Source organism: Sabethes cyaneus, chromosome 3 (genome assembly GCF_943734655.1).
Source record: "Sabethes cyaneus chromosome 3, idSabCyanKW18_F2, whole genome shotgun sequence".
In the NCBI taxonomy this organism is placed as follows: domain Eukaryota; kingdom Metazoa; phylum Arthropoda; class Insecta; order Diptera; family Culicidae; genus Sabethes; species Sabethes cyaneus.
In genome coordinates this window covers 59537662-59562000 of record NC_071355.1, presented here as the reverse complement: position 1 = coordinate 59562000, position 24339 = coordinate 59537662, and the positions used below count along the sequence as shown (strand labels likewise).

General features: G+C 39.6%; 1 protein-coding gene across 1 annotated transcript in view; it reads left to right on the top strand.

The window, feature by feature from the left end:
* The window catches only part of LOC128744512 (adenylyl cyclase 78C), a 108644-nt gene extending 85144 nt beyond the window's left edge, over positions 1-23500 (top strand). Inside the window, exons 6-11 of the mRNA XM_053841574.1 lie at positions 13455-13849; positions 13911-15944; positions 16005-16301; positions 16365-16590; positions 22501-22646; positions 22855-23500. Of these exons, the coding sequence (XP_053697549.1) occupies positions 13455-13849; positions 13911-15944; positions 16005-16301; positions 16365-16590; positions 22501-22646; positions 22855-22971 (3215 nt within the window). The 3' untranslated portion in view covers positions 22972-23500. The remainder of the gene's footprint in view (positions 1-13454; positions 13850-13910; positions 15945-16004; positions 16302-16364; positions 16591-22500; positions 22647-22854) is intronic.
* Positions 23501-24339: the final 839 nt, after the last annotated feature.

The window sequence follows — 24339 nt, the reverse complement described above, 5'->3', positions numbered from 1 at the left end:
ACCTCCTTGGGATATTTCTTCTGATTTTTTTCATAAAAGTCCAGTATTTTTCGATGGGCCTTAGTTCCGGTACGCCGAGGGGAGGGGTTCATGTCCTTGGGTACGAAAGTGAACCTGTTGGTTTCGAACAACTTCAGGACATTCTTTGAATATTGGCATGAAGCTAGATCCGGCCAGAAGATCGTTGGCGCATTGTGTTGCTTCAACAGAGGAAGCAAACGTTTCTGTAGCACTCCTTGAGGTAGATCTGCCCGTTTACAGTTCCGGAGGTCACGAACGGCGCACATTCTTGGCAATCTTCGAAAGGTTCTGCTTCCTTACTTCCTCTGGAACATCAAACTTGTGCTGGGCGGTAAAGAACAGTAGCTCCAAAAGCTACTGGAAGTCCAATTTGATGTAAGTCTCATCATCCATGATGAGACAATGAGACTTCGTCAACATCTGGGTGTGCAGTATCCGGGCTCGTGACTTTCCCACCGTATTTTGCCGTTCATCACGATTTGGAGCCTTCTGCACTTTGTACGTATGCAGTCCCTCCCGGTCTTCGGCTCTCTGAACGAAAAAATTGGACAGAGTAAACTTTTTCGGCCACATCCCACAGTGGTCCAAACAGCGAAATACGTGATCGTGTGATATTGCGCCAACACGTGAAGTTTTTCGCATATAGTTTCTTTAGGAACATTTCTTGATATAATAAGCCCCTTCTTGTAAGAGAAATCTTTGGGTGATTAATTCCCTTAAAAGTGGGATACGAAATTTATTTTCTCGTACATTCAAGATACAGGTTTGGTACTTTCGGCAAAGTTGTAGTAAATATTAATACAAACAACTTTGTCAAAGACACCATACTTGTATCTCTTCATGGAAATTATCTATGAAGCGTTATTCGTGGACAAACCCTTTAAAACAGTGTCTAAACCCTGACTTATTCTGGTCAAATTTTACGTGTTCATAGTGTTCTAGAAAGTTGTTTATCTTGCTAAAATCAATGTTTTTGTAGAACATTATTATACGTGATTTTCTGAAGTTTCGGAGTTTTTGAGCTTTTTTGATAAAAAATAATACTTTTTTGAGCTTAAATATTTCCCAAGGTGGCAAATGGTGGCAGATCAAACAACTCCTACTTAAAAGTACAACAAAAAGATGTGTTGCTTATTTTATTTTTGGTTTGAGTAAAGTTAATTGTTAACTGCTTGTTAATTCGTGTTTTCTAATTAAATAGTTATTTAGTCATTCCGAGAAAATTCGGCCTTCTGTGACTGTTGTTGAAATTCGGCCATTTGGATTTCAGCCATTCGTGATTCGACCATTTGTGTTTCTGCCATTCGGTACCAGCCCATTATGAGTGTGATCTTTTGAAAAGACACCAATCGAAGGTATTGAACAAAATAGACTTAAGTTAGTTATTTGGAAGTCTTGCTCTTATTAATTCCGGCAAATAATTTTAAGTCTACATTAATTTTCGACTCGAAAATAGGCGAAAAAATTGCTGGTAACTCAACTTGTTAGAAAGAGATTGTCAACGCAAACAAAATGGCGTTTATTGCATCCGAAGTACATTTTAATTGTTCTATAAACATGACTGAGATGGATTTTTAAAACAACTATAAATTTTGAGGATACAAACGGATACAGACAATTGACACTTGCTTTTAAAGGTTTTTTGTTGTACTTTTAAGTAGGAGTTGTTTGGTCTGCCACCATTTGCCACCTTGGGAAATATTGAGGCTCAAATTAGTACTATTTTTCATCAAAAATGCTCAAAATCTCCGAAACTGCAGAAAATCGCGTATAATAATGTTCTACAAAAACGTTGATTTTAGCAAGATAAACAACTTTCTAGAACACTATGAACACATAAAAGTTGACCAGAATAAGCCAGGGTTTAAAAACTGTTTTGAAGGGTTTGGCCACGAATAACGCTTCATAGACAATTTCCATGAAAAGATACAAGTATGGTGTCTTTGACAAAGTTGTTTGTATTGATATTTACTACAACTTTGCTGAAAGTACCAAACCTGTATCTCGAATGTACGAGAAAATAAATTTCGTATCTCACTTTTAAGGGAATTAATCACCCAAAGGTTTCTCTCACAAGAAGGGGCTTATTATACCAAGAAATGGCCCTAAAGACACTATATGCGAAAAACTTCACGTTTCGGCACTATATCAAACGATCGCGTATTTCGCTGTTTGGACCACTGTGCATCCCTGAGAACATCCATTCTGACCACACTTCTCCTTCCGTTCAATGCTCAGAGTTTCGTAGTAACGTTTAATCTCACGACTCACCATTGACTGCACGATTCCAAGTTGCTTTCCGATGTGCCGATGAGAAAGTTCAGGATTTTCCAGGTGCCTGCGCAAAGTCAATTCGCGACGTTGCTTTTCGGGTGACGCCATTTTTTTCCTATTTTCTAAAAACTGACAGCGACAAAAATACAGTATAAACCATACACTCTAAACTATTTCTCCCCAAATTTTCAAGAAAAAATACCTAATGGGTAATTTTTACAGCGTTTTTTCCGTGATGCAATTTGATGTGGGACACTCTTCAACCCCCCTTTGTTTTAACAATTGTTATATCAATTAGTTTTGTTGCTTAACAAATATACAATACCTTCTTCCTCGCCTTTTATATCATTACGTTAATATTTCAATTGCCTTTTTGTGTAGTGTCAATATCAGCTGGTAGTAAGCAGCCATTGTGTGCGGAGCAGAAAACATAACACTTATGTGTAAAACAAATTGTACAATGCCATTTTCCTCTGCTCATTATGAAAAATTTCTACAGCGAATCAGAAAATTGAAAACGTTCGATTGATTGAAAACGCAAAACAACATAGGCAAGCAGGTTGTGATCGGCTTTAATTTGTAGATACCTCATTAGTTTAGTTTCACTGAACCAATTTTGTTTTGCTGTATTTACAGTATACTTACTACTCTCCTCCATTGAAGCACATTTTTTATGATAACATATGTACTTCTAGCATGGTTTACCTATTTGAAACGTAGCAAAATATCAAAGCAATAGGTTAACAATAAGCTTTCATAAGCTACTAGGAAGATGTAAATCAGTTCAATATTGGAGAAATTTTAGCTTCTACCATATTTTTTTAGAATTTAACTTAGGACACCCCTAATCCCTATACAACAGAAATCACACCTGGAGCATGATTCCAGTTATATTTTATTGATGATTAAGCCTTTTCATTACAGTTTTGAGTACAGTTTTAAAACAGAACACGGATCGTTACTATGCCATAATGATACACTGAGAAGGTCGGAAAATGTAGTTCAGTCCACTGAAACTCCACGCATTTTACAATGCAACTAAAACTTGCTTCATTTGTTTCAGCCCAGGTAGGTACTAACTATCACCGGTAGGTCGTTAGTCGCTATAGCAATAATCTTCGCAAATAATTAAACGACCAGTTTTCCTAGTAACTGGCAGTGGCAGTAAATGTTTAGTTTTAGCGAAACTAGCTGTGCCATATCAAATATACCGTGTATATCCTATTTCAGGAGCATTTCAGCAAACTTTGTACTTTGTACTTTGCTGCCGTGTTTGCCTGCTCGCGCGCCATTTTCGCCTATTGTTGATTTTGTGCTTTTATTCTTTCGAAACAGTTAGCATAACCGTCTGCAGAGTATGTAAATTCCGGAAATGTTTTTCAATGATAAGTGGCTAATTAACAAAGTTGTACCCCACGACGGCAGGGAAAATGGGTTTAGTTTAGTTATGCCGCATCACAGTTTCCGTGTAATGAAAGTTATATTTTGTAGCTCTTTCCCGTCGGTTGGTAGTTCGAGGCCATACAATATGCGTTGGAGTGTATGATTGACCCGTTTCATAGCAGCATGTGGTTTATTTGACCGACAGTGGCAGCGAACTGAAAAGTTAAACCACATTGCGAACGACACCTGCTAGTCGTATGCTTTACTGAAACGCTGATGATTGAAAATGTTTTGTAGAATTGGTGCACATTTGGTACACAATATTACACCGCACGAAGAAATAGACTGGAAAATGATTTCACAGTACTTACTGTAAAATTGTTCGAGAATTTCTGATATATGAAAGCTGGTTCAGTGATTGGTTGCGATTGGAAATGGATGCAGGTTCGCGCAACTTCTGACTACGTTCAATTTTTGATTGTGATTTTATTACTTGATTGCTCCTTCGCAATCACGTTTACAGTAAATCTGCATCTAAGTTTCGAGAAAGACATTTTTTCTAAGTAAATATTAACATCCGTGGGCACAATGCTCCCATAGCCCCAGCAAACATTAATCGTTATAAATAGACGGATAACAGGCCTAATATTCAGAAGCCGATAGAGTGTACTTTCTTAACCGCGGTAGTGACCATGCTCAACTACGTGCAGGATCACCATTAATCACGATACCGAGAATAATCCCGTGCGTGATAGACCATCTACATTTCGATTTCATCACATTAACAACCCTCGAGATGGATGCTTTTTGGTTACGTGTCGCAACAACTGACGGGTTCTTCAGCTGACATTGAACGGAACATGTGCGCTGATAAGATATCATCGCGATAGGAAGCAGTCAGTATCGATTTTGTTTCCATTCGAGTGTACACACACATATCACTCCTGTGTGGCAGAGGAAAATAAGAACGCTTTCCCACCCATCATCGTAACGTTCACTGATTATCCAACCGACAACATGCTAATCTTCGTACAGAAGCAAAACAACGGCGAAAAAATATGTTCACGATCATTTAACCTCCTAAAATTCTCATTTTGCTCGGTTTCATTTTCCTGCTGCTTTGAGAAAAAAATAGTCCTTTGATGTTTTGGCATGCAGCATCCAAATCAGTAACCACTATCAGTCGATTAGGAAGTGATTTTGCTCCTTCCCCAGGGGGTGGAAACAAATGCAATAAACTTTAACTGACTATTAATAAAACGTTCGTCCGGTGCACGTAGCTACATTTTACTTCCGTGCACTGCATCATCAACGTCATCATCATCATTGTCAGTACTATTCATGCACCACCCAGCCGGGCTGACGGAAGCAACAGGAAGGACTATTTTCCGCAGGATATTAAAATTCTAATTGATCAAATTATTATTGATGGCGATAGGTATACGGCAGCATTGGGCGTTCGAAATGCTTTCTGTCGAAGCCTACGAGCGAGCGAGCATGCCGGCCGTGGTTGTCGTCCTTCGAGAAGGTGGTGTCATCGTGTCGTTAATGTTCGGTAAGTTATTGCCCATGCCGGCCGGTGCGAGCGGTGTGATGCAGGCCGACTCATTATCCCATTTGCCGATAATTGGTAGGGTAATGTCGTTATCGTCGGGCCACTGTTATGGTCGGGCCACCACGATTTGTTCAGTTTTAGTAACTCGTGATACCTTTGTACAAGTATTGTAAAACTTCTTACTGTGACAGCTAACTTTTCACAATATTGTGAGTTTCAATCGTGTATTCAAAACACGCGTACTGAATTCACTGATAGAAACAATACAAAAAAAGTTTTGCAGGTGCAGTTAACTTTTCTTCAAGAAATGATTCCTGAAATGCAACTATCGGGATAAATATTGAAAATTTATTAAGTGTGTTGTGCTCTTTTCGAAGGCTATTGAAAAATCCCGTCCTGTTAGGTATTTGGGTAGGGTAAGGGGGAAGATGCTACAAAAGCGCTTATTGTAAAGGTCGGGCCACTTGTGTAGCCATGGTTGGGCCACCATAATTTTAAGCACAGAAGCGCAATTTTCGCTTGAGAACGTCAGTCGCGGGAAATGTGATGAAATAAAGCCCAATTAGTGCAATAAAAACCTAGATTGTTGTTGATTTTTCATTGCAGTAGTACACATCGGAAAACGCGATTGTAGTAATATTGATTTTACAAGATCACCAAAAATTTCGCAAGGATGTTATTTAAAATAGGATATTTATAATTATATGGGCCGTTGCTCACGAAATTCATTCTTTTGATGTCTCTACATAGAGTGTCAATACGTATTTCTTGGATTAAAAGCGGTGGCCCAACCTGTACAACGTGGGCCGAGTATGACAACATTTTTTGTCTTTACGTAAATGCCTATAACTTTATTATTTTTTAAGCAATCAGTTCAAAATTTTCCAGAAGTATAGCTTATTCTTAGACCTTTCCAACGATCTATTTAGATTTTAAAAAATCTTTTTAAATCCGAAGTTATGAGCGAATGTCAAAAAGGCGGCCCAACCACGACGACATTCCCCTACATGTTTTGCCCCAGGAAGAAAACGATGTATGTTCTACGGGTTGGTCTTTCTGGTTCCGATCGGGCGGAAAATACAGTGGAATTACTGCGGTGAACGGTAAAACGGTGTCTAGGGTCAATAAAGTTTATTGCTGTCTGTAGTACGATTTGGTCGAACATGGAATTAAAATTTATGAACTTGTTGGACACGTTAGTATATACTTAATGTACGCTTTCATCGCTAAGAAAGGAAAGGTTGTAAGCGAGCATGAAAATGTGAATCGGAATGTTAAAGCTAGCAAAGTTTGCATTCTAGTGGGTATTGTTTTTATTGGTTTACCAAAATGTATCGAGCTTACGGTCGATTCGAAACTTACGGGTAAAAAATAAATGTGCTAATTGCATTTTTATAAACGATAATTAAACTGAAACCGGGCGAGAAGGAAAGGTGCGCAACGAGTTTTAATAACTATCCTTGCTCTATTTATTCCTGATGTACATAGGTAACGCGGCGTGCGCGTGCCCGCTAGTTATCAGGCCACCACCCACTCGTTTGTACTGTTTTTTGTTGCACCTAATCAAAGCTTACGGCGGATTTCAGATATCAATCAAACGCTTGCCTGTTTCTTTCAGGTGCACCTCGGCTTTCCCGGTGATCTCATTGTTCGGGTACATGTTGCATTAATTTTTAACTCTATCCGTTTTGCTCTGGCTTTACAGAAAGAAAATTAGCGTTTTTTTAATCACCAAGAAGAAATAAATTTGGCATATTTAATGTAAAATTCGTACAAACGTAGAGAGCAAGATAGATACTCAGGTAACAATTTGGGTTTTATTACACTCTTATGATGGCATTTAAGACCAAAATTGGTCTTGAAGACCACCATAAGAATACGATAATAATCACATTGTTGCTTGGGTAGTTAGTTGTGGCCAGAATTGCAAAATCACCAAACCATGCACCCCACAAGTTATGTAATTCGGCTTAGTTCGTCATTTTATATGTACGCTTTTGGCTATGATCGCCGTCAAAGTCATCATCAGCAAAATTAAATGACTGCGTTTCCTGATTCCTGCGGTTTAACACATAAAAGTACTTTAGAAAATATTACTTTTTTGATTTGAAACGAACCGAATTTACAGTGAAAGAAAATTTAATTTTTCAGTTATTATAGGAATGGGGAGGCGCTGTTGGAAAGCGCGAAAGGTTATCCGCTATCCTGAACGATCCAATAATCCAGCTAATAATCCGAAATCAATAATCCGAAAAGTCGCAAAAACGTAATGCTGAGACGGTGAAAGAGTGGAGAAGAGGATCGTGCCGAACATACTGGTCGTTCAGGTAAAACTAAAAGCCGGAATTGAGCGAAAGACAGTCTCCAACGGACGCCCATGTTTGCAGTTTATCAATTTGAACCATCAGTTTTTCGTTATTGCCACCCCACTGTACCCCTCCTTCTTGACAAGCATAGTTTCAGTGTATTTAGTAAGTACAGGATAATTATTATTAAAAAACGAATTAGCGTAGGACTCGTAAAATTGCTGCAAGGTACAATAATCTATACCTATAAAAATGGATTTCTGTCCCTTATAGAATCGAAAACTACTGAACCGATCGGCGTGAAAATTTGCATGTGAGTAATTCTCGGTGGAACGGGGCCACTACTGACACGAGGTCTTCAAAAATTGGAACTTTTGCACTTAATTAGTTGAAAATGGTTAAAAAAATAAGAATTGCCCTTTAAATACCTCGAAATAGTGGACCCCTCGTTCACCAAGGGGCCTTCTGCTTCTTCTTCAGCAGCATAGGGCCGGGGTGGCTAGTGCTGTTTCAAGCACTCGTCTCCATTCAACTCGGTCTTGGGCCACTCGTCGCCAATTCCCTAGTCGTCTCAGAAGTCGCAAATCGCTTTCGACCTGGTCGAGCCATCGTGCACGTTGGGCCCCCCTGTTCCTGGTGCCGGTGGGGTTGTTGAAAAGGACTATTTTCGTCGCACTGTCGTCCGGCATCTTTACGACGTGTCCGGCCTGCTAACTTTCGCTAGATGTACGATGGGAGTCTTCCAAAGCAGTGCCTGTAGCTCGTGATTCATACGCCTTCGCCACTCCCCGCTTTCAGTATGTACTCCGCCAAGTATCGTGCGCAGCACTTTCCGCTCACGGCTTCAAGTCCATAAAGAACTACCGGTCTAATAATGGTTTTGTACATTGTTAGCTTCGTGCGACGGCGTATGCTTCCTGATCGTAGCGTTTTACGAAGGGCAAAGTAGGCCCGATTTCCCGCTTGGATGCGCCGCTGGATCTCCTTACTAGTGTTGTTGTCCGCGTTCACCAGCGATCCCAAATACACGAACTCCTCTACCACTTCTAGTTCGTCGCCGTCAACGGTTACCGTCCGTGGGAAGCGCGCGTTTGTTTCCTTTGAGCCTCTTCCTTTCATGTATTTGGTCTTCGACGCATTTATTTTTAGCCCAATTCTAGACTCCGCTTTCAGTCTGGCGTAGATTGCCTCCGCCGTTGCAAAGTTCCTGGCTATGATATCGAAGTCGTCTGCAAAGCCTAGAAGTTGGCTACTCTTGGTAGAAATCGTGCCTCTCGTTTCGATGCCCGCTCGTCGGATCACCCCCTCAAGAGCGATGTTGAACAGCATGCAGGATAGACCGTCACCTTGTCTCAACCCTCGTCGCGTCTTGAAGGGACTCGAGAGTGTCCCAGAGATGCGTACGAAACACATCACTCGATCCAATGTAGCTCTGATCAGTCGCGTCAGTTTGTCCGGAAAACCGTATTCATGCATTATCTGCCATAGCTTGTCTCGATCGACTGTATCGTATGCTGCATTGAAATCAATAAAGATGTGATGCGTGGGCACGTTGTACTCCCGACATTTCTGCAAGATCTGTCGTATAGTAAAAATTTGGTCCGTAGTTGCGCGAGCCCCCATGAAACCCGCCTGATAATTCTCTACGAAACCTTGTGCTATCGGTGACAACCGGCGTAACAGGATCTGAAAGAGTACGTTGTAGGCGGCGTTTACCAGCGTTATACCGCGATAGTTGTAGCAGTCTAGCCGATCGCCCTTTTTGTAGATGGGACAATCCAGTCCTTCCATCCATTCCTCCGGCAGCTTTTCCTCCTCCCAAATCCTCGAAATAACCCAGTGTAGAGCCTTTGATAGCGTTTCTCCGCCATGTTTATAAAGCTCTGCCGGTAGGCGCCGCCCTTCCCAGCGGCTTTACCAAGGGGCCTAACAGTTTCAAAAAAAGTTGAATTTTGAGCAAACCTTGAGATCTATATCACGTGATATTTCATAAATTTGCCAAGAATCAACTAACATATGGCACGGTTCTGTAAAGAAGAAGAACAGGGCTTTCAAATAGAATAAAAATATTTTGGAGGCCATCTTGGATTTGGTCACCATATTGGCTTTTATAAAAAAAATCGCTGTTTTCACCATGATTCCCCCAACCGATTTTCATTTTAAGATCACCATTGGAAAGCTGAGAAAATATGCTACAAGAAAAATTCATAAAATAAGGCGTGCAATGGCATTAACTGAATAAAACAACCAGTTATTTGTAGTAAGGGCACAATTTTCATATAATTTTTGTGATATTTCCAAAATTTGCTATGAAACATATTTCAAACGACACGGTTTTGTAAAGAGGAGAGATAGGGTTTATAAATGAAGTGAGAAAAAATCGGCGGCCATCTTGGATTTGACCGCCATGTAGGATTTTATCAAAAACTCACCGGTTTCGCCATGATCCCCCCAGCCAATTTTAATTTTAGATGATTGTTTCTTATAGCATTTTTTCTCAGCTTTCCGATGGTTGTCTTAAAATTAAAATTCGGTTTGGGGGGCCATAGCGAAAAAGGCGATTTTTTATAAAATCCAACATGGCAGCCAAATCCAAGATAACCGCCAATTTTTTTCTCTCTTCGTTTATAAGCCCTTCCTCTCCTTGTTACAAAACCGTGTCGTTTGTAGTTTATTTCACAGGAAATTTTGAAAAAACACAATAATAATATGAAAATTGTGAACCTTGCTTCAAATAACTGGTTGTTTTATTTAGTTAATGCCATTGCACACCTAATTTTATGAATGTTTCTTACAGCAATTTTTCTCAGCTTTCCAATAGTGAATGAATGCTTTCCAATGAAAATCGATTGGGAGCTCATGGTGAAAACGATAATTTTTTAATGAAATCCAATATGGCGACCAAATCCAAGATGGCCGCAAAAGATTTTTTTAGTTCATTTGAAAACCCTGTTCTTCTACTTTACAGAACCGGGCCATTTGTTAATTATTTCATGACAAATTTATGAAATATCATGTGATATAGATTTCAAGGTTTGCTCAAAATTCAACTATTTTTGAAACTGTTAGGCCCCTTGGCGAACGAGGGGTCGACTATTTCGAGGTATTAAAAGAGCAATTCTTATTTTTTTAATCACTTTCAACTAATTAAGTGCAAAAGTTCTATCTTTTGAAGACCTTGTGTCAGTAGTGGCCTCGTTTCAGACGAATTTTCTCATGTATGGGTTTTTGGGGCCGAGGAAGGTTTTTATGATGGTTAGAAACCCCTCCCCCCTAAGAGAGGGGGCTCCCATACAAATCTATACCTATGAAAATGGATTTCGGTCTGTCTGCCCGTATGTTCCTTATAGAATCGAAAACTACAGGACCGATCGGTGTGAAAATTTGCATATAGGGGTTTTTGGGCCCTGGGAAGGTTCTTATGATGGTTAGAGACCCCTCCTCCCACTAAGAGGGGGGGGGGCTCCCATACAAATGAAACACAAATTTCTGCATAACTCGAGGACTAATCAAGCAAATGGAACAAAATTTGGCATGTGAAGGTTTTTGGAGACAAGAATTTTTTCTATGATGAATTAGGACCCCTCCCCATTTCCGAAGGAGGGGCTCCCATACAAATGAAATACAAATTTCTTCATAACTCGAGAACTAATCAAGCAAATGGAACCAAATTTGGCATGTGGGTGTTTGTTGACTTACTTACTTACTTAATCAGCTCTAGCCCGTGGTTTCCTCTGCTGTACGAAGACGTCGTCTCCAATCTACTCGGTCTATGGTCGCAATTCGCCAGTCACGTAGTTTGTGTAGGGTCTGCAGGTCGCCTTCCACTTGATCGATCCATCTTGCTCGCTGCGCGCTTCGCCGTCTCGTTCCAGTCCGATCGTTATTGAGAACTTTTTTAACCGGGTCGTCATCGGCCATCCTCACGACGTGCCCAGCCCATCGTGGGCGACCGATTTTCGCGGTGTGAGCGATGGGTGGTTCCCTAAGCAGCTGATGCAATTCATAGTTCGTTCGCCTCCTCCACGTTCCGTCTTCCATCTGCACTCCGCCGTAGATGGTGCGCAACACCTTCCGTTCGAAAACACTAAGGGCGCGTTGGTCCTCCACGAGCATGATCCATGTCTCATGGCCGTAAAGGACTACCGGTCTAATCAGCGTCTTGTAGATTGTTAACTTCGTGCGGTGGCGAATTTTATTCGATCGTAGCGTCCTACGGAGTTCAAAGTGGGCACGATTTCCTGCCATAATGCGTCTTTGTATTTCTCTACTGGTGTCGTTGTCTGCGGTAACCAGTGAGCCCAGATTCACGAACGCTTCTACCACCTCGATTTCATCACCGTCTAAATGAATCCGGGGAGGGACGAATTTGTTTACGGCCGTATCCTGCATTCGTACGAATAGTTTGTTTCGTTTCGAACGAATCGGGAAGCGCTATTCTCATATTCGAATGAACAAAAGGAAGGGGAGTTCGAACGTTCGAATTGATTCGAACGAAAACAAGAATACGGATCGGTTTAACTTTCGAACGAATATCATTCGGACGAATATCATTCGGACGAATATCATTCGAACGAAAACAAGAATAAGGGTGAATAACAAGACCACCAAAAACTATCTGCAGCCCCCCGCAGAAATCAGCTCTGTCTTGGTTTATTTGTTTTCCTAGGTCTACTGACCTCTATTACTTTCCTTCAGTTAGGTCCGAACGAGCGATTACGAGTAAGGAGAGGATCACCCCGAGGATCGAAACTTTCTACGAAAAGGTTTTCCGTGAAATGGTACATTCCGCGTAAGGTTTATCGCGAAATGGTATTCGGTGAAATGTTATACAATCACGGGAATATTTAAGTACTATCCGCTTTATTTTATCTGGCTAAGTAACGGGGGCTTTGTTTTCTAGTTTACTGCGAGGAAAAATTGAAAATTTGTAAATTAAACTACCCATGCTTTCATAGTGACGTAACTGCCAAAATGAATTATCTAAGGTTAAGCTCCTCAGAAACTTGCTAAACTCGAGATTGGGACAGATTCACGATTTATGGACAACACAGTGTAATTTGTGGCAATACGAAGTTTGTCGGGTCAGCTAGTTGTTTTATAAAAAACTTGATGCCATTATGACTTTGATTGTTCTCGTATGATAGTCATAGGGATATAGCAGCCAAAATTTAGGTTTGTAATAAAAGAGTGATATAAATTTCGAATTGCTTTAGGCAAACAGAAGCAAAATAGAGTAAACACAAAACTCGACAAAAGCAAAAAAAAAACACTACCGATGCTGGAGATCGTGTGGACGAACTGATTTATCCCAAACAGGTCAGTTTTAATCCAATCGACGCTGCACTGGTCGGTGAGATTTCATCTGGTGACAAGTGACTGGTCACGTTTTATGTCGGATAGAAAGGTGTCACTGTTGATTATTGGGTCGTAAGCCAGTGTCACGGGCGAAATTGCATTTTTCAGTGAACGGTACTACGGAAGTATAGCAAATTCGACGAAAAGTAGTCAAGTGTTGAATGGTAGACTAAAACTTGTAAAACAGTATACATTTAACCAGAAAATATCAAGCCATAATGGTTGATTTATTTGTTAGTCTAACAGTATAATTATCAAATCAGATGGTTTTAACCAGCTTTTATTCTTTTACTATCTGTTAATAGCATAAATTGGGTTTCTTATCATCTAGCCTCACATTAAATGAAGCAGTATGCTTTTGAATTCTCTTTCACAAAACCAGCAATAAAGGACCGGCAGCATGAACTATTCTGGTTTGATTTGTTGAATACAACTTTTCAGCTATCATGCATACAAGGTCATATGCAAGACAAGTTCATAATCTTTGATGCAAGCAAGGAAGGAAGCTTCCAGTACAAGCGTTCTCAGTCTCACCCGATTTTTTATATCCGTTTCAGTACTTCCGATGTTCGTCAACAATGATATCCGCAAGGAGATGTACAAATCGCCGGAACAGCAAGCCCAGGTGGATACGCAGTTCAAAAAGTTGTACATCTACCACATGGACAACGTCAGTATTCTTTTCGCTGATATCAAAGGTTTCACTGAGTTGGCTAGCAAGACGTCGGCTCAGCAATTGGTCAAGATATTGAATGACTTGTTTGCACGATTCGATAAAATTGCTGAAGATAATCATTGTTTGCGGATTAAGCTGCTGGGAGATTGCTACTACTGTGTTTCGATGTTCGACAGTCAAAGCTGGAAGAGTCGACCGGATCATGCGGTTTGCAGCGTGGAAACTGGACTGCACATGATTAAGGCGATTAAGGATGTTAGGATGCAGACGAATGTCGTAAGTGATGAGATTGATTCATACTAGAAACATAAGTACTCATATTTGATTGTGATTTTAGGTTGATTTGGACATGCGAATCGGCATACACAGTGGTTCGGTGATGTGCGGAGTTTTGGGGGAAAAGAAATGGCATTTTGACGTGTGGTCGAACGACGTGATCATAGCAAATCACATGGAATCGGGTGGAGTTCCCGGTAGGGTACACATATCGGAGGCAACGTTAAATTGTTTGAATGACACCTACGAGGTAGAGCCCGGTAACGGAGCCGTGCGGGACAGCCATCTGAAGATGATGAACATTAAAACATATCTGATCAAACGAACGGAGCCACTAAGACCACGCAAAAGACTGATGAATCGAATGAGCACACTGCAATTCGAGAAGGAGGCAATTAGTAAGTTGAACGATTTAAAAAATAGAAAGGACTCGAAAACGCCTAGCGTAGCGTCCAGTGGAACCAACAACAATCATATCACAAAGCGAAGCTCGAAGTCGACGATACATGAGGACGAACCGACGACGGATTGGATTCCGGAGATTCCCTTCAAGAACCTAAACCAAGCGGGCGTTAATACGGCGGAGAGTTTTAGAGATAAGCAAAAATATGACCCCGAGGACAGCGTTCCGTCGACGGAAGAGGTAGACGAAATCATTGATCAGAATATTCAGATTAATTCGAATAAGCAAATGCGAATGGAATATTTGTTCACGTGGACATTGAAGTTTAAAGACGCCTCCCAGGAGGGAACGTTTTGTCAGCTTCGGGAGGATATGTTTCGCTCAAACATGCTGTGCGTGTTTGTTGTGTGGATTTTCATTGTACTTTGTCAAGCTGTCATAATTCCAAAGTGTACAACTTTGATTGTTTCGCTCTCGATAACGACTTTTCTATTGACCATCGGCTGTGTACTCGTAATGGCTGAAGAATTTTCAGCATTGCCAACATTTCTACAAAAGAGCTCATCAACATTGGTTCACGATCGAAAACGTCGAACCATTTTCGTTTGTATTACGATTATTCTGATGTCAGCTGCAAGCTCAATGGGCTTGATTATGTGCGATATGCAAGAGGGTTTTACCGTAAATCAGAGTTCAGGTAGGGAAGCTTCCGCAGCACTCTTACAGGTTCCAGGCTCCAAGCAGGAGCTTCAACTCAATCTGACCGTTACGGCAACCATAAACCAAAATTTGATTCTGAACTCACAAAAAGTCGTTAATTTGGATCTTGAGACATTGCTCAGTGAAGAAAATAAAACTTTGAAGGATCTGAACGAACAGGACATTAGATTGTATGGAATTAGCCCTCTCTACGTTGAGCTGCCGCAAAGCATTAAGCTATCCGTGCTTAATGTGTCTGGCGAGGAACCATTGCTGGAGAAGGTCATATCATCCCGAAAACCTTCCAGTGCTCTGGACGCACTGCAACAGCACACGGTATGCGTTCATCCAGAATACGTCGTATTCACCTGGGTCCTCTGCCTCATCTCACTTGCTACAGCTCTGAAACTTTATTATCTGGTGAAAACTTTCATGGCAATTACTATGGTCGCTTGTTATTCAATACTAATTTTGTTGGTCTTCAACGAGGTCTTCGAAACCTTCGACACGCAGTTCTTGCAGGCTAGTGGAATGCCCTTAGCCGCTCAAATGATGATTTTGCTGGTCGTCTTTCTAACAATGGTCACCTATCATGCTCGTCTGGTGGAAGTCACCTCGCGGTTGGATTTCATTTGGAAGGAACAGGCCGAAAAAGAACTTTCCAATATGAAATCCAATCGACACCTGAACGATCTGCTAATTAAAAACATTCTACCGGATCATGTGGCTTCGTACTACCTGTCGGAGGAACGCACCGATGAGCTGTACGCTCAGATGCACGAGCTGTGTGGAGTTATGTTTGCGTCGATCCCGAATTTCAAGGATTTCTACTCCGAAGATATCGAGAACGGAAAGGCCTGTATTCGAATCCTGAATGAGATTATCTCGGATTTTGATTCCTTGCTTGAGGAGCCGCGGTTTGCTACGGTGGAGAAGATTAAGACGGTCGGTGCGACCTATATGGCGGCTTCCAATCTTTGTTCCGGTAATAAGGTGAGTCTCATATCCGAACTACTGATGTAACAAGTTAAAAACCAATATTCTACTTTACAGACAAAAGTCGACGAGAAGGACGAAGAAGCAGTTTGCGATTTGGTTGAGTTTGCGCTAGCTATGAGACAGAAGCTTCAGGAGGTGAACAAAGATGCGTTCAACACTTTTCAGCTCCGAGTTGGAATCAGCAGTGGACCACTGGTAAGTGGTGTCATCGGGGCTCGGAAACCAGTTTACGACATCTGGGGAAACACCGTCAACGTGGCGTCCCGAATGGATTCGACCGGCGAGAACTGGAAAGTGCAAGTTCCGGACTACACTGCAGCATTGCTGCAGAGTAAAGGGTACACCTGTGTGGTAGGTCAAAAAATATCTTAGATAGTTAAATCCAATCCTGCACGATCATTATCTCTTGATCAGAAACGTGGAGAAGTGAACGTGAAGGGAAAAGGACTGATGCTGACCTACTGGGTGCTCGGCATGAACGTGTCCGCCAGTCAGATAACCTCCCCGGCGTTGATGCCCGCGGGAGTACCGCAAGCCCAAACCCCATCCCTGCAGCGACAAACGTCGCAGCACAGTTCGCTTGCGGCCGTAGTGTTCGGAATGATGCAGGCCTCCAAGAGGAGCAATCTCAACACAACCCGTAAGTATCTGCGGCGGCGGGCAGTCGAAACTTTTCACACCAGCAGAGACAGCTAAAAATTTCAGATGTTCGATGTATGTACTTGCCGCTGTTCGATGTGCTCGATACAACAAACAGTTCTTGTCGTTCGATGTTTTAACACTACTCAATGCTCAATGTTTTCATTGGTGAATTTGTTTTTATGTTCAAATCCGCTTCTGGTTCGCTTTAATGGGGTTTTATTTCAAGATTGTTTAATAGAGTTATACAGTAAATAAGAAAATTATAAAAAAAAATCTTTTCAGCTTTTACGTAACAAACGAGCTTTTGATCAACAGTACATTCACAATTGGAAGCCTCATGGTGACACATGACATTTGTTTTAAATTACGAAAATTATGAAAAATGTGTTCAGTACATTTTTATTGACATTTTGGCATCAAAACTGCAATATTCTGATCATACTTTCAAGAATTATCGTCTTTCAGAAACAAGAATTCATAAACATTGCGAAAAATATATTTCGCGAGCTTAGGCCATAATCCATCTTCAAAAATTTTCTGTGAGTTGTTTACATGCTGCATTTTAAGTTTGTATATACTATTTTGTAATTATACGCTGATTTGATAAAAAAAAGTGGGTCCAGCGATGAACATGGAAAACGAAAAAACTTAAACTTTTGATCTAGGGCCCAATTAGATATTTATTTTTGTATGAAAACGAAATGATAAGCTTCGGTCGAGTATACCTTTATGAAAAAATAGCCATTAATTTTATTGCATTGTTTTTACTATGTTGCCCTTTAGAGGGTTATACTAAGATTATGGAAATCATTGTTTTCAAAACCATCACTAAAAGTAGTAAAATATAGCTTTAGGGGACCGAACGCGAGCCTGACATAGGACTACAAATGTATGTACAAATCATAGATTTTTATATGGATTTTATACAGAAATATCCAGTTTCAGTGTTAATCGAACAAATTCTAGGTGGTATTGAGAAGGACTGCTTTTATTTTCACCGAAGCTTGCATGAGTTTGCCTTGCGCTTCACCACATCGTTATGTGCATGACCTTCTGGTTACCGGAATATGTTTGATGGCATCTTGATAAATCATGAGATCAAATGAGAATGATTAAAAACACTCGTACTTTCTCAATACCACCATGGTCCTACAGTAATTTAGTCACAGACAAACAGACACAACACTCACTGTTCCATTCTTCGCAAACTGTAACAGTCATTTCAAATTTGGTATTTGGTTGGGAATGTCTTCGTATTAGTTAAAGTTGCTCCTTTCTAACGAAAGCACAGTAGTTCAAAATGGCGAAAAGTGGAACTTTTTTCAGTCTTTTGCTTTTATTTTATCATTTATGGTCTTCAGCACTTTTCTTCGTGTAAATATCCCCCTTAATCTAAAACTGTTAAAAGTTAGTCATCGCTTACTATAATGAAAATAAAAAAATAACTTTTTTTATTAGGAAATATACACATAGTTTCTTCGGCAAAGTTTTTAATAATATAAAAACAAGCAACTTTGCTGAAGAAATAAAATATCCATCTTTATTGAGCTATAGGGTATACTCTTTAAAGCTTCTTTAAAAATTGGTTTTTCATACTTAGCATATGTCGGTTGCATATACAAGAGTATATGGTTCTAGGCGATAATTGAAGGACTCAAAACACATGTTTTTGCAGAATGTTGCAAATCTCTAGGACCTTTCCTTACAAAGTAATCGCTTATTTAAGCTTTATTTTTTCTTAACTTCACGAGTCAAAAGCGATAACTTTGAAAGGAAAGGTCCTAGAGATTTGCAATCTTCTGTAAAAACATGTATTTTGAGTACTTCAATAATCGCCTAGAACCATATGTTCATGTAAAATGCAACCAGCCTAAGCTAAGTATGAAAACCCTATTTCTGAAGAATTTCTAAACAAAATGCTCTATAGCTCGATAGAGATAGAATCGTACTCGATAGAAATAGAAATGTGATTTCTTTAGCAAAGTTGTTTGCCTTTATATTTTCTATAACTTTGCCGAAGAAACCATGTGTCTATCTACTAACACAAAAGAATGGACGTGTATCAAGCCTTTAGCGAACGAGAAACACATATAGCGTATGCTTGCCGTACTCTCATTTGGGTGTGTGGGAACAATCGGAACCCATACAAGTTTATGATACTCGACTTAAACTTTAAAATTAACTGCTGATTTCATAATTCCGCTGGCCCCATTTTATCCAATGGGCTCGCGAAGCTATGAAAATTTATAGCTTGAATATGCGATAACTCAGCAAGTAAAGGTACAAGAGATACGCGGTCTTCTGCAAAAACGTGTATTTTGAATGCTTCGATAATTACCTAGAGCATTGTATTCTTGTAAAATGCAGCTAAGAAAAGCAAAGTATGAAAAACCAATATTTAAAAAAGTTTTAAGGAATGTGCCCTATAGTTCAGCACCCGATAAAGATAGAAATCTTATTTTTTTAGCAAAGTTGCTTGTTTTTACATTATTTACAACATTGTCGAAGAAACTATGTCTATATTTCCTAACACGAAAAATTTATTTTTTTATTTTCATTATAGTAAGCAAAGACTAACTTTTGACAGTTTTAGGTTAAGGGGGATATTCATACGAACAAAAGTGCTGAAGACCATAAATGATAAAATACCCAGCAAACATTTTCGTACGTATATCAAAGTAACAAATGTGATATATGTACCGATATATATCTAGAAAAATCGCATTCGATGCACGAAACCAGCATATGCGTACTGTTTTGGAGGCGATATACATACTGCAAGTTATATGAAAACAATTCATATTCATAAGTATTTGTATACGATGAAATCCGACTCAACATGATTAGTTCCATAATGCTATACAATTCTGTGACGAAAATCGTATGTGAATCAGTTACTATCATTTTGTACGAATAAATGTAAACTAGGGTGCGCTTTATTAAGCTTTATGTACGATTTCGAGTTTGTTTAGCGATATTTAAGATGGTTTTCACACATTATTATACGATTTGTGGTTTGCTGGGTAAACGAAAAAGAAACTAGAAAAAAAATTCTGCTTTTCGCCCTTTTGGACCACTGTGGAAAGGGGGAAAACCAGTCTGCGAAACGCTGACATTCTGATTTTTGGAATTAAATCTACCATCATGAAGAAATGTGTAAATTTTTACAGAAAACCAACGTTTGCGGGTGTTGAAAATGAATTCAAAATTGTTTCATCTTTCTATTACTGCCCGAGCACTACGGAATGCATGCTCTCAAAGTCACCGAGCAAATCCTTTCATTTCGTATTAGGGTACGGGAGGGTATCTCCAGCCCATTAAGCGGTAGCCTGAACAATATTCAGGAATTAGGTTGAAACTATATTTATTCTAGACAAGATTTTTATACTAGTTGATAGAATAATATTTACTGAATATCGGCGTGTATTTTGGTCTTAATAAAACGCTACTGAATTTGAGTTATAGTCACGAGAAATGATGAAGTCGCTGCGGCTGAGTTTTTTAAATCCGACCGGCCGAAATAGCCAGCACAGGGATTAAAAAACAGAACAAAAAAAGACCGATGGATAACTTTTCGGTATTGCCTATATACCGGCTCTTTGAAGATAACTAGTTTTACAGTGACAACAGCTTGTTGCTGGCGCTAGTGTATCATTGAATTCGTTCATATACACTAGCACCAAAAGCAAGTGGTTGTCACTCAGATACTAGCTTTGTCAACACGATAGAATAGTTTCAGGAGTAACTGCCTCACACGTTGGTAATAGTGTAAATAGAGCACCATATGCTGAAATTAAAAACAAAATGCTGCAAGTGCTAGTGAATGAAAATTGATTTATATCTTCAAATCAGAAGGGAATTTTTGTGTTCTTCCATGATAAAAAGAAGTAGAATTGTTCTGTGATACCATATTCACAGCTGATTAGTTTCTAGAATCAGTAAACGTAATCATAATTGTGTGTTTTCCAAACCAACATCAAGAGCGGATACGCGTAAGCGGTTGCTGCTGGTTTTTTTCAGCCTGATTACGCGCCAGTGGAAAAACAGTGGTTTTGATGTTTATTGAATAAAATTTAGCAAATTACTTACATTTTTATGAAAATAGTTATAACAAATTAAAGCTTATGAGTGCTACATTCGTTTCAGTATTGTTATATAGCGGCAAAGTTTTATTTGGGAAAGCGTAGCAAAAAAAGGTAATGTATGCCGAATTTAGTAGCGTGCTGGGAATACCCTCCCGTACCCTATATTCTCCCTATATGACATACGGAACAAAATAGGCTCTAGTCTCTAATGTGTGAAGAAAAAATTAGCTCTGTTTGTAGTTGTGCTCTTTCTGCGTAAGATGAGTTTGATGTAAACAGCAACAAATTACCACTATGAGTTGTACATTTCTTGTGGCGTTGTATTGCACAATTTCTTTACCAAAATATTTATTGAACCTTGAAATTGAAAATCAAATCGTATGGGAAACTGCGTGAGTGTTAATGGTTGGAAATCATAATGGTCAGTGCACAATAGTCGGAAAATTGCGGTTTTTGTCCAAAATTTTTTTTTTGTTTCAAATTGATTCTTGATTATATTTGTTACAAAAGAAATGATTTAAACTTATAGGAACTCATATTTAGAGTGATTTGGGGGAAAATGATCAAATGTTTCTGATATAAATATTTGCTTGACAAAAAAGGGAAGTAACCCGAGCAAAGTTTTAGAGCAAATTGAAAACAAAATTTGATATCTTGATGTAATGGATTTTGAATACTCGGTGTGATTTCATTTTGGTCGACTTAGCGGTTAAAATATCAAAATTGATTGCAAAAATTCCACCCGTGAAATTAAATTGAATACTACGGATATCAATCGGTTTTTTTCAAGGACGTCACTCTATTATTACCATCTATCTGCAAATTAGTAAATGCTGATGATCTAAAATTATATTTAGAAGATCCAAACGTGGAAGATTGTCGTCGTCTGCAAGCTTTCATAAATGGTTTCGTGGCTGGTGTCGGAAGAATTGCCTCGTGATCAGCATTGCCAAGTATGAAATTATAACGTTTCACCGTATTTTAAACCCAACCTTCAGACTGAAGCTAAGAGAGTCGACTTTGTAAGTGATCTCGGTGTTGTTCTTGATTCTAAGGTCACATCTTACTTACGCCACGCCTGCTCTGCTCTGAGTTATGAACACTCAAAACCTATCCTATTTCTTTTGATGCTTGCATTTTTAGATTTTTTTTGGAATGATACCCTTTCTTGCCATAAGAGGTAGTTCTGCGTCGAAATAATAAATTGATTCAACCACTTTGATTTAGAGTGAACCTTGAACGAGTTTGAACAAAAACAAATTCTACTATATATCAAATGCTATTTCAATTTTATGTCTGATATTTTTGGCTGTTTCCAACGTGTCGTTGTCTATTTCTAACTTTTCGCCTATTATTGTCAAACACAATCAATTCTACTCAATCACAACACCATTATCGGTGCACTAAATGTGCAGAAAAGTGCGGCTGGAGTCGTGCTAAAAACTTGACCGTCAATAAAATGCGTCTACTGGCACCGTATGTATTAGCTTCGCCTGCTTTGAAGCTTGCTCCTGCCCGACAAACCACCAAATGGCATTGCCCAACCTCGATTTCGATTTTTGAACTAACTTAATATTTTCCGTGTCGCTGTTTGAATATGTAACCTCTCATCCACAGGGTAGTACGTTGAATCCGTCGATGTATCTCCAGCGTAACATTGAGCAAAACAAATTAACCACCAATCTCACTAAAACCACCGGCATGTTTAATTAATTTTGACCCCCTCTCTAACACGAGAAAATGTTGTTCCATCGCCCTGCCTGAATCGTGTCAATGACGGCTAAACTAATTATATTCGATTTTCAATTTTCGCGCACATCCAGCAACCGCAACGCCTTCGCCGAGGTCCCGATTCGGTCGACGGGGAAGCACATTCAGCTCGGTGAGATTGAGTCAGAAAGTGCAGTCTAACAATCCGGTCCGGCGGAACACGACCCGAGTGCGGGCAAGAAGTTATACCATGAAGAAGGTAAGAAAAACTTATTTCGATTAAAATCAATTTGATCTCTTGTCGCCACTCATCCTCCTACAACCTCAATAAACATTTTTGTTGTTCAATAGTTTATCAAGCGCCTGTTTCCTAAATATGAGCCTTGAAACAATTAACAGAAAAATGTGTGTCGGGTTGTAGTTTTCGATGCAAAACATACTAACGTTACCTTCAATTCGATTTTCAGCCGACAATTTCCCACTCGCCAACGATTCAGTCTCCGGACTGTGACGCAGATAACAATGTGATACCATCCTTCCGGCAGCTGCATCAGAATGTTAAAGAGGAACAGACTGTACTGTAACCTAGTTTGAGTGAATAATATTGGTTTTGTTTTTTGTACCAAATATATACAAACTTGGGTAGCGAAATTAGCGAATAATAGAAGCCAAAATAAATCTCTTCTAGTCATTAGAGTCAAGCACCAAGTCAAGTGAGAAACTTCCGGCACATTTACGGCAATGCACAAACCACAGCAGAGAGGAATCGAATAGGATGCGATTGAAAATCAAATCAAACTGTTTAGGCAATATAAAGTTGTTTAGACAAGATAAACTTCCTACAGCATAATAAACCGCTAGAGATAGAAACAAGAAATTTCTCATCTATCCATTTTACCATTGTAACTTGCACAAAGTCTTAAAATTGGGACGGTTTTCATCGAAATTTGCACAACACGCTAATCCTTCACAATAGATCGGAATTCTTTGCCAAAGTGACTGACATTATTTCAACCGTGCAAAAAAAAACATTGAAAAAACTAAAACTACTGACAAGACACCTAAATGTGATTCTCTACGTATTGTTACCTTTTAGTTGACAGAAAAATAAACTTGCTGTACCTCTACTTTATGTATAGGAAAGAATATAATGTAATAACTGTTATACCAAAATAAGTATAAATAGACAGCGTAAAATCTAATCAACGTCGAATTATTTGCTCTTCGAATGTCTGGAGATGTCTCAATTGAATGGTTTCCAAAATGAATAAACGAATACTTTTTCCTTGAAAAATCCATTTACTAGCATGCGTTTTAAAGATTCTCGTAACAGAAAAAGGTGAACCGGATGATGCTATTAACATCTACTACCTTTGACGTCAAAAATTGAGGTAAGTACTTTCTGTTGAATCAATCTATAGCCTGAATTGGTTAAGTGAGTCACGACTGTACTACAATTATCGAATAGTGTCCGCTAATTGGGCCGAATGACAGTGGATGGAAATCTCGTAACAACAGAATTTTGACATTCAAGTGCTTTTTAGTTGGAGCACGGTTTAACTCCCAACTAACGAGCAAACCATAACTGTATATAGAATGCCAGTGTCTCTGGTGTGTCATGAAGGATTTTGTGGCAAACATGATAGCTGGTTCATATCTTGGATGCGGGAATATCACTGTCAAATCTGTCTTTGCATTCTGACAATCAAAGCATGCTCAAATGTCTGTAAATCTGGCATCTACTAAACGTTCTGTTTCAAATCTTGAGCACACATACTTATGCAGTTGGCTAGTCACTTGACTGGAATGTAACGTTTCCGTCACCGTCCACGTCCACGTCCACGTCCAAGCCCACGTCCACGTCCACGTCCACGTCCACGTCCACGTCCACGTCCACGTCCACGTCCACGTCCACGTCCACGTCCACGTCCACGTCCACGTCCACGTCCACG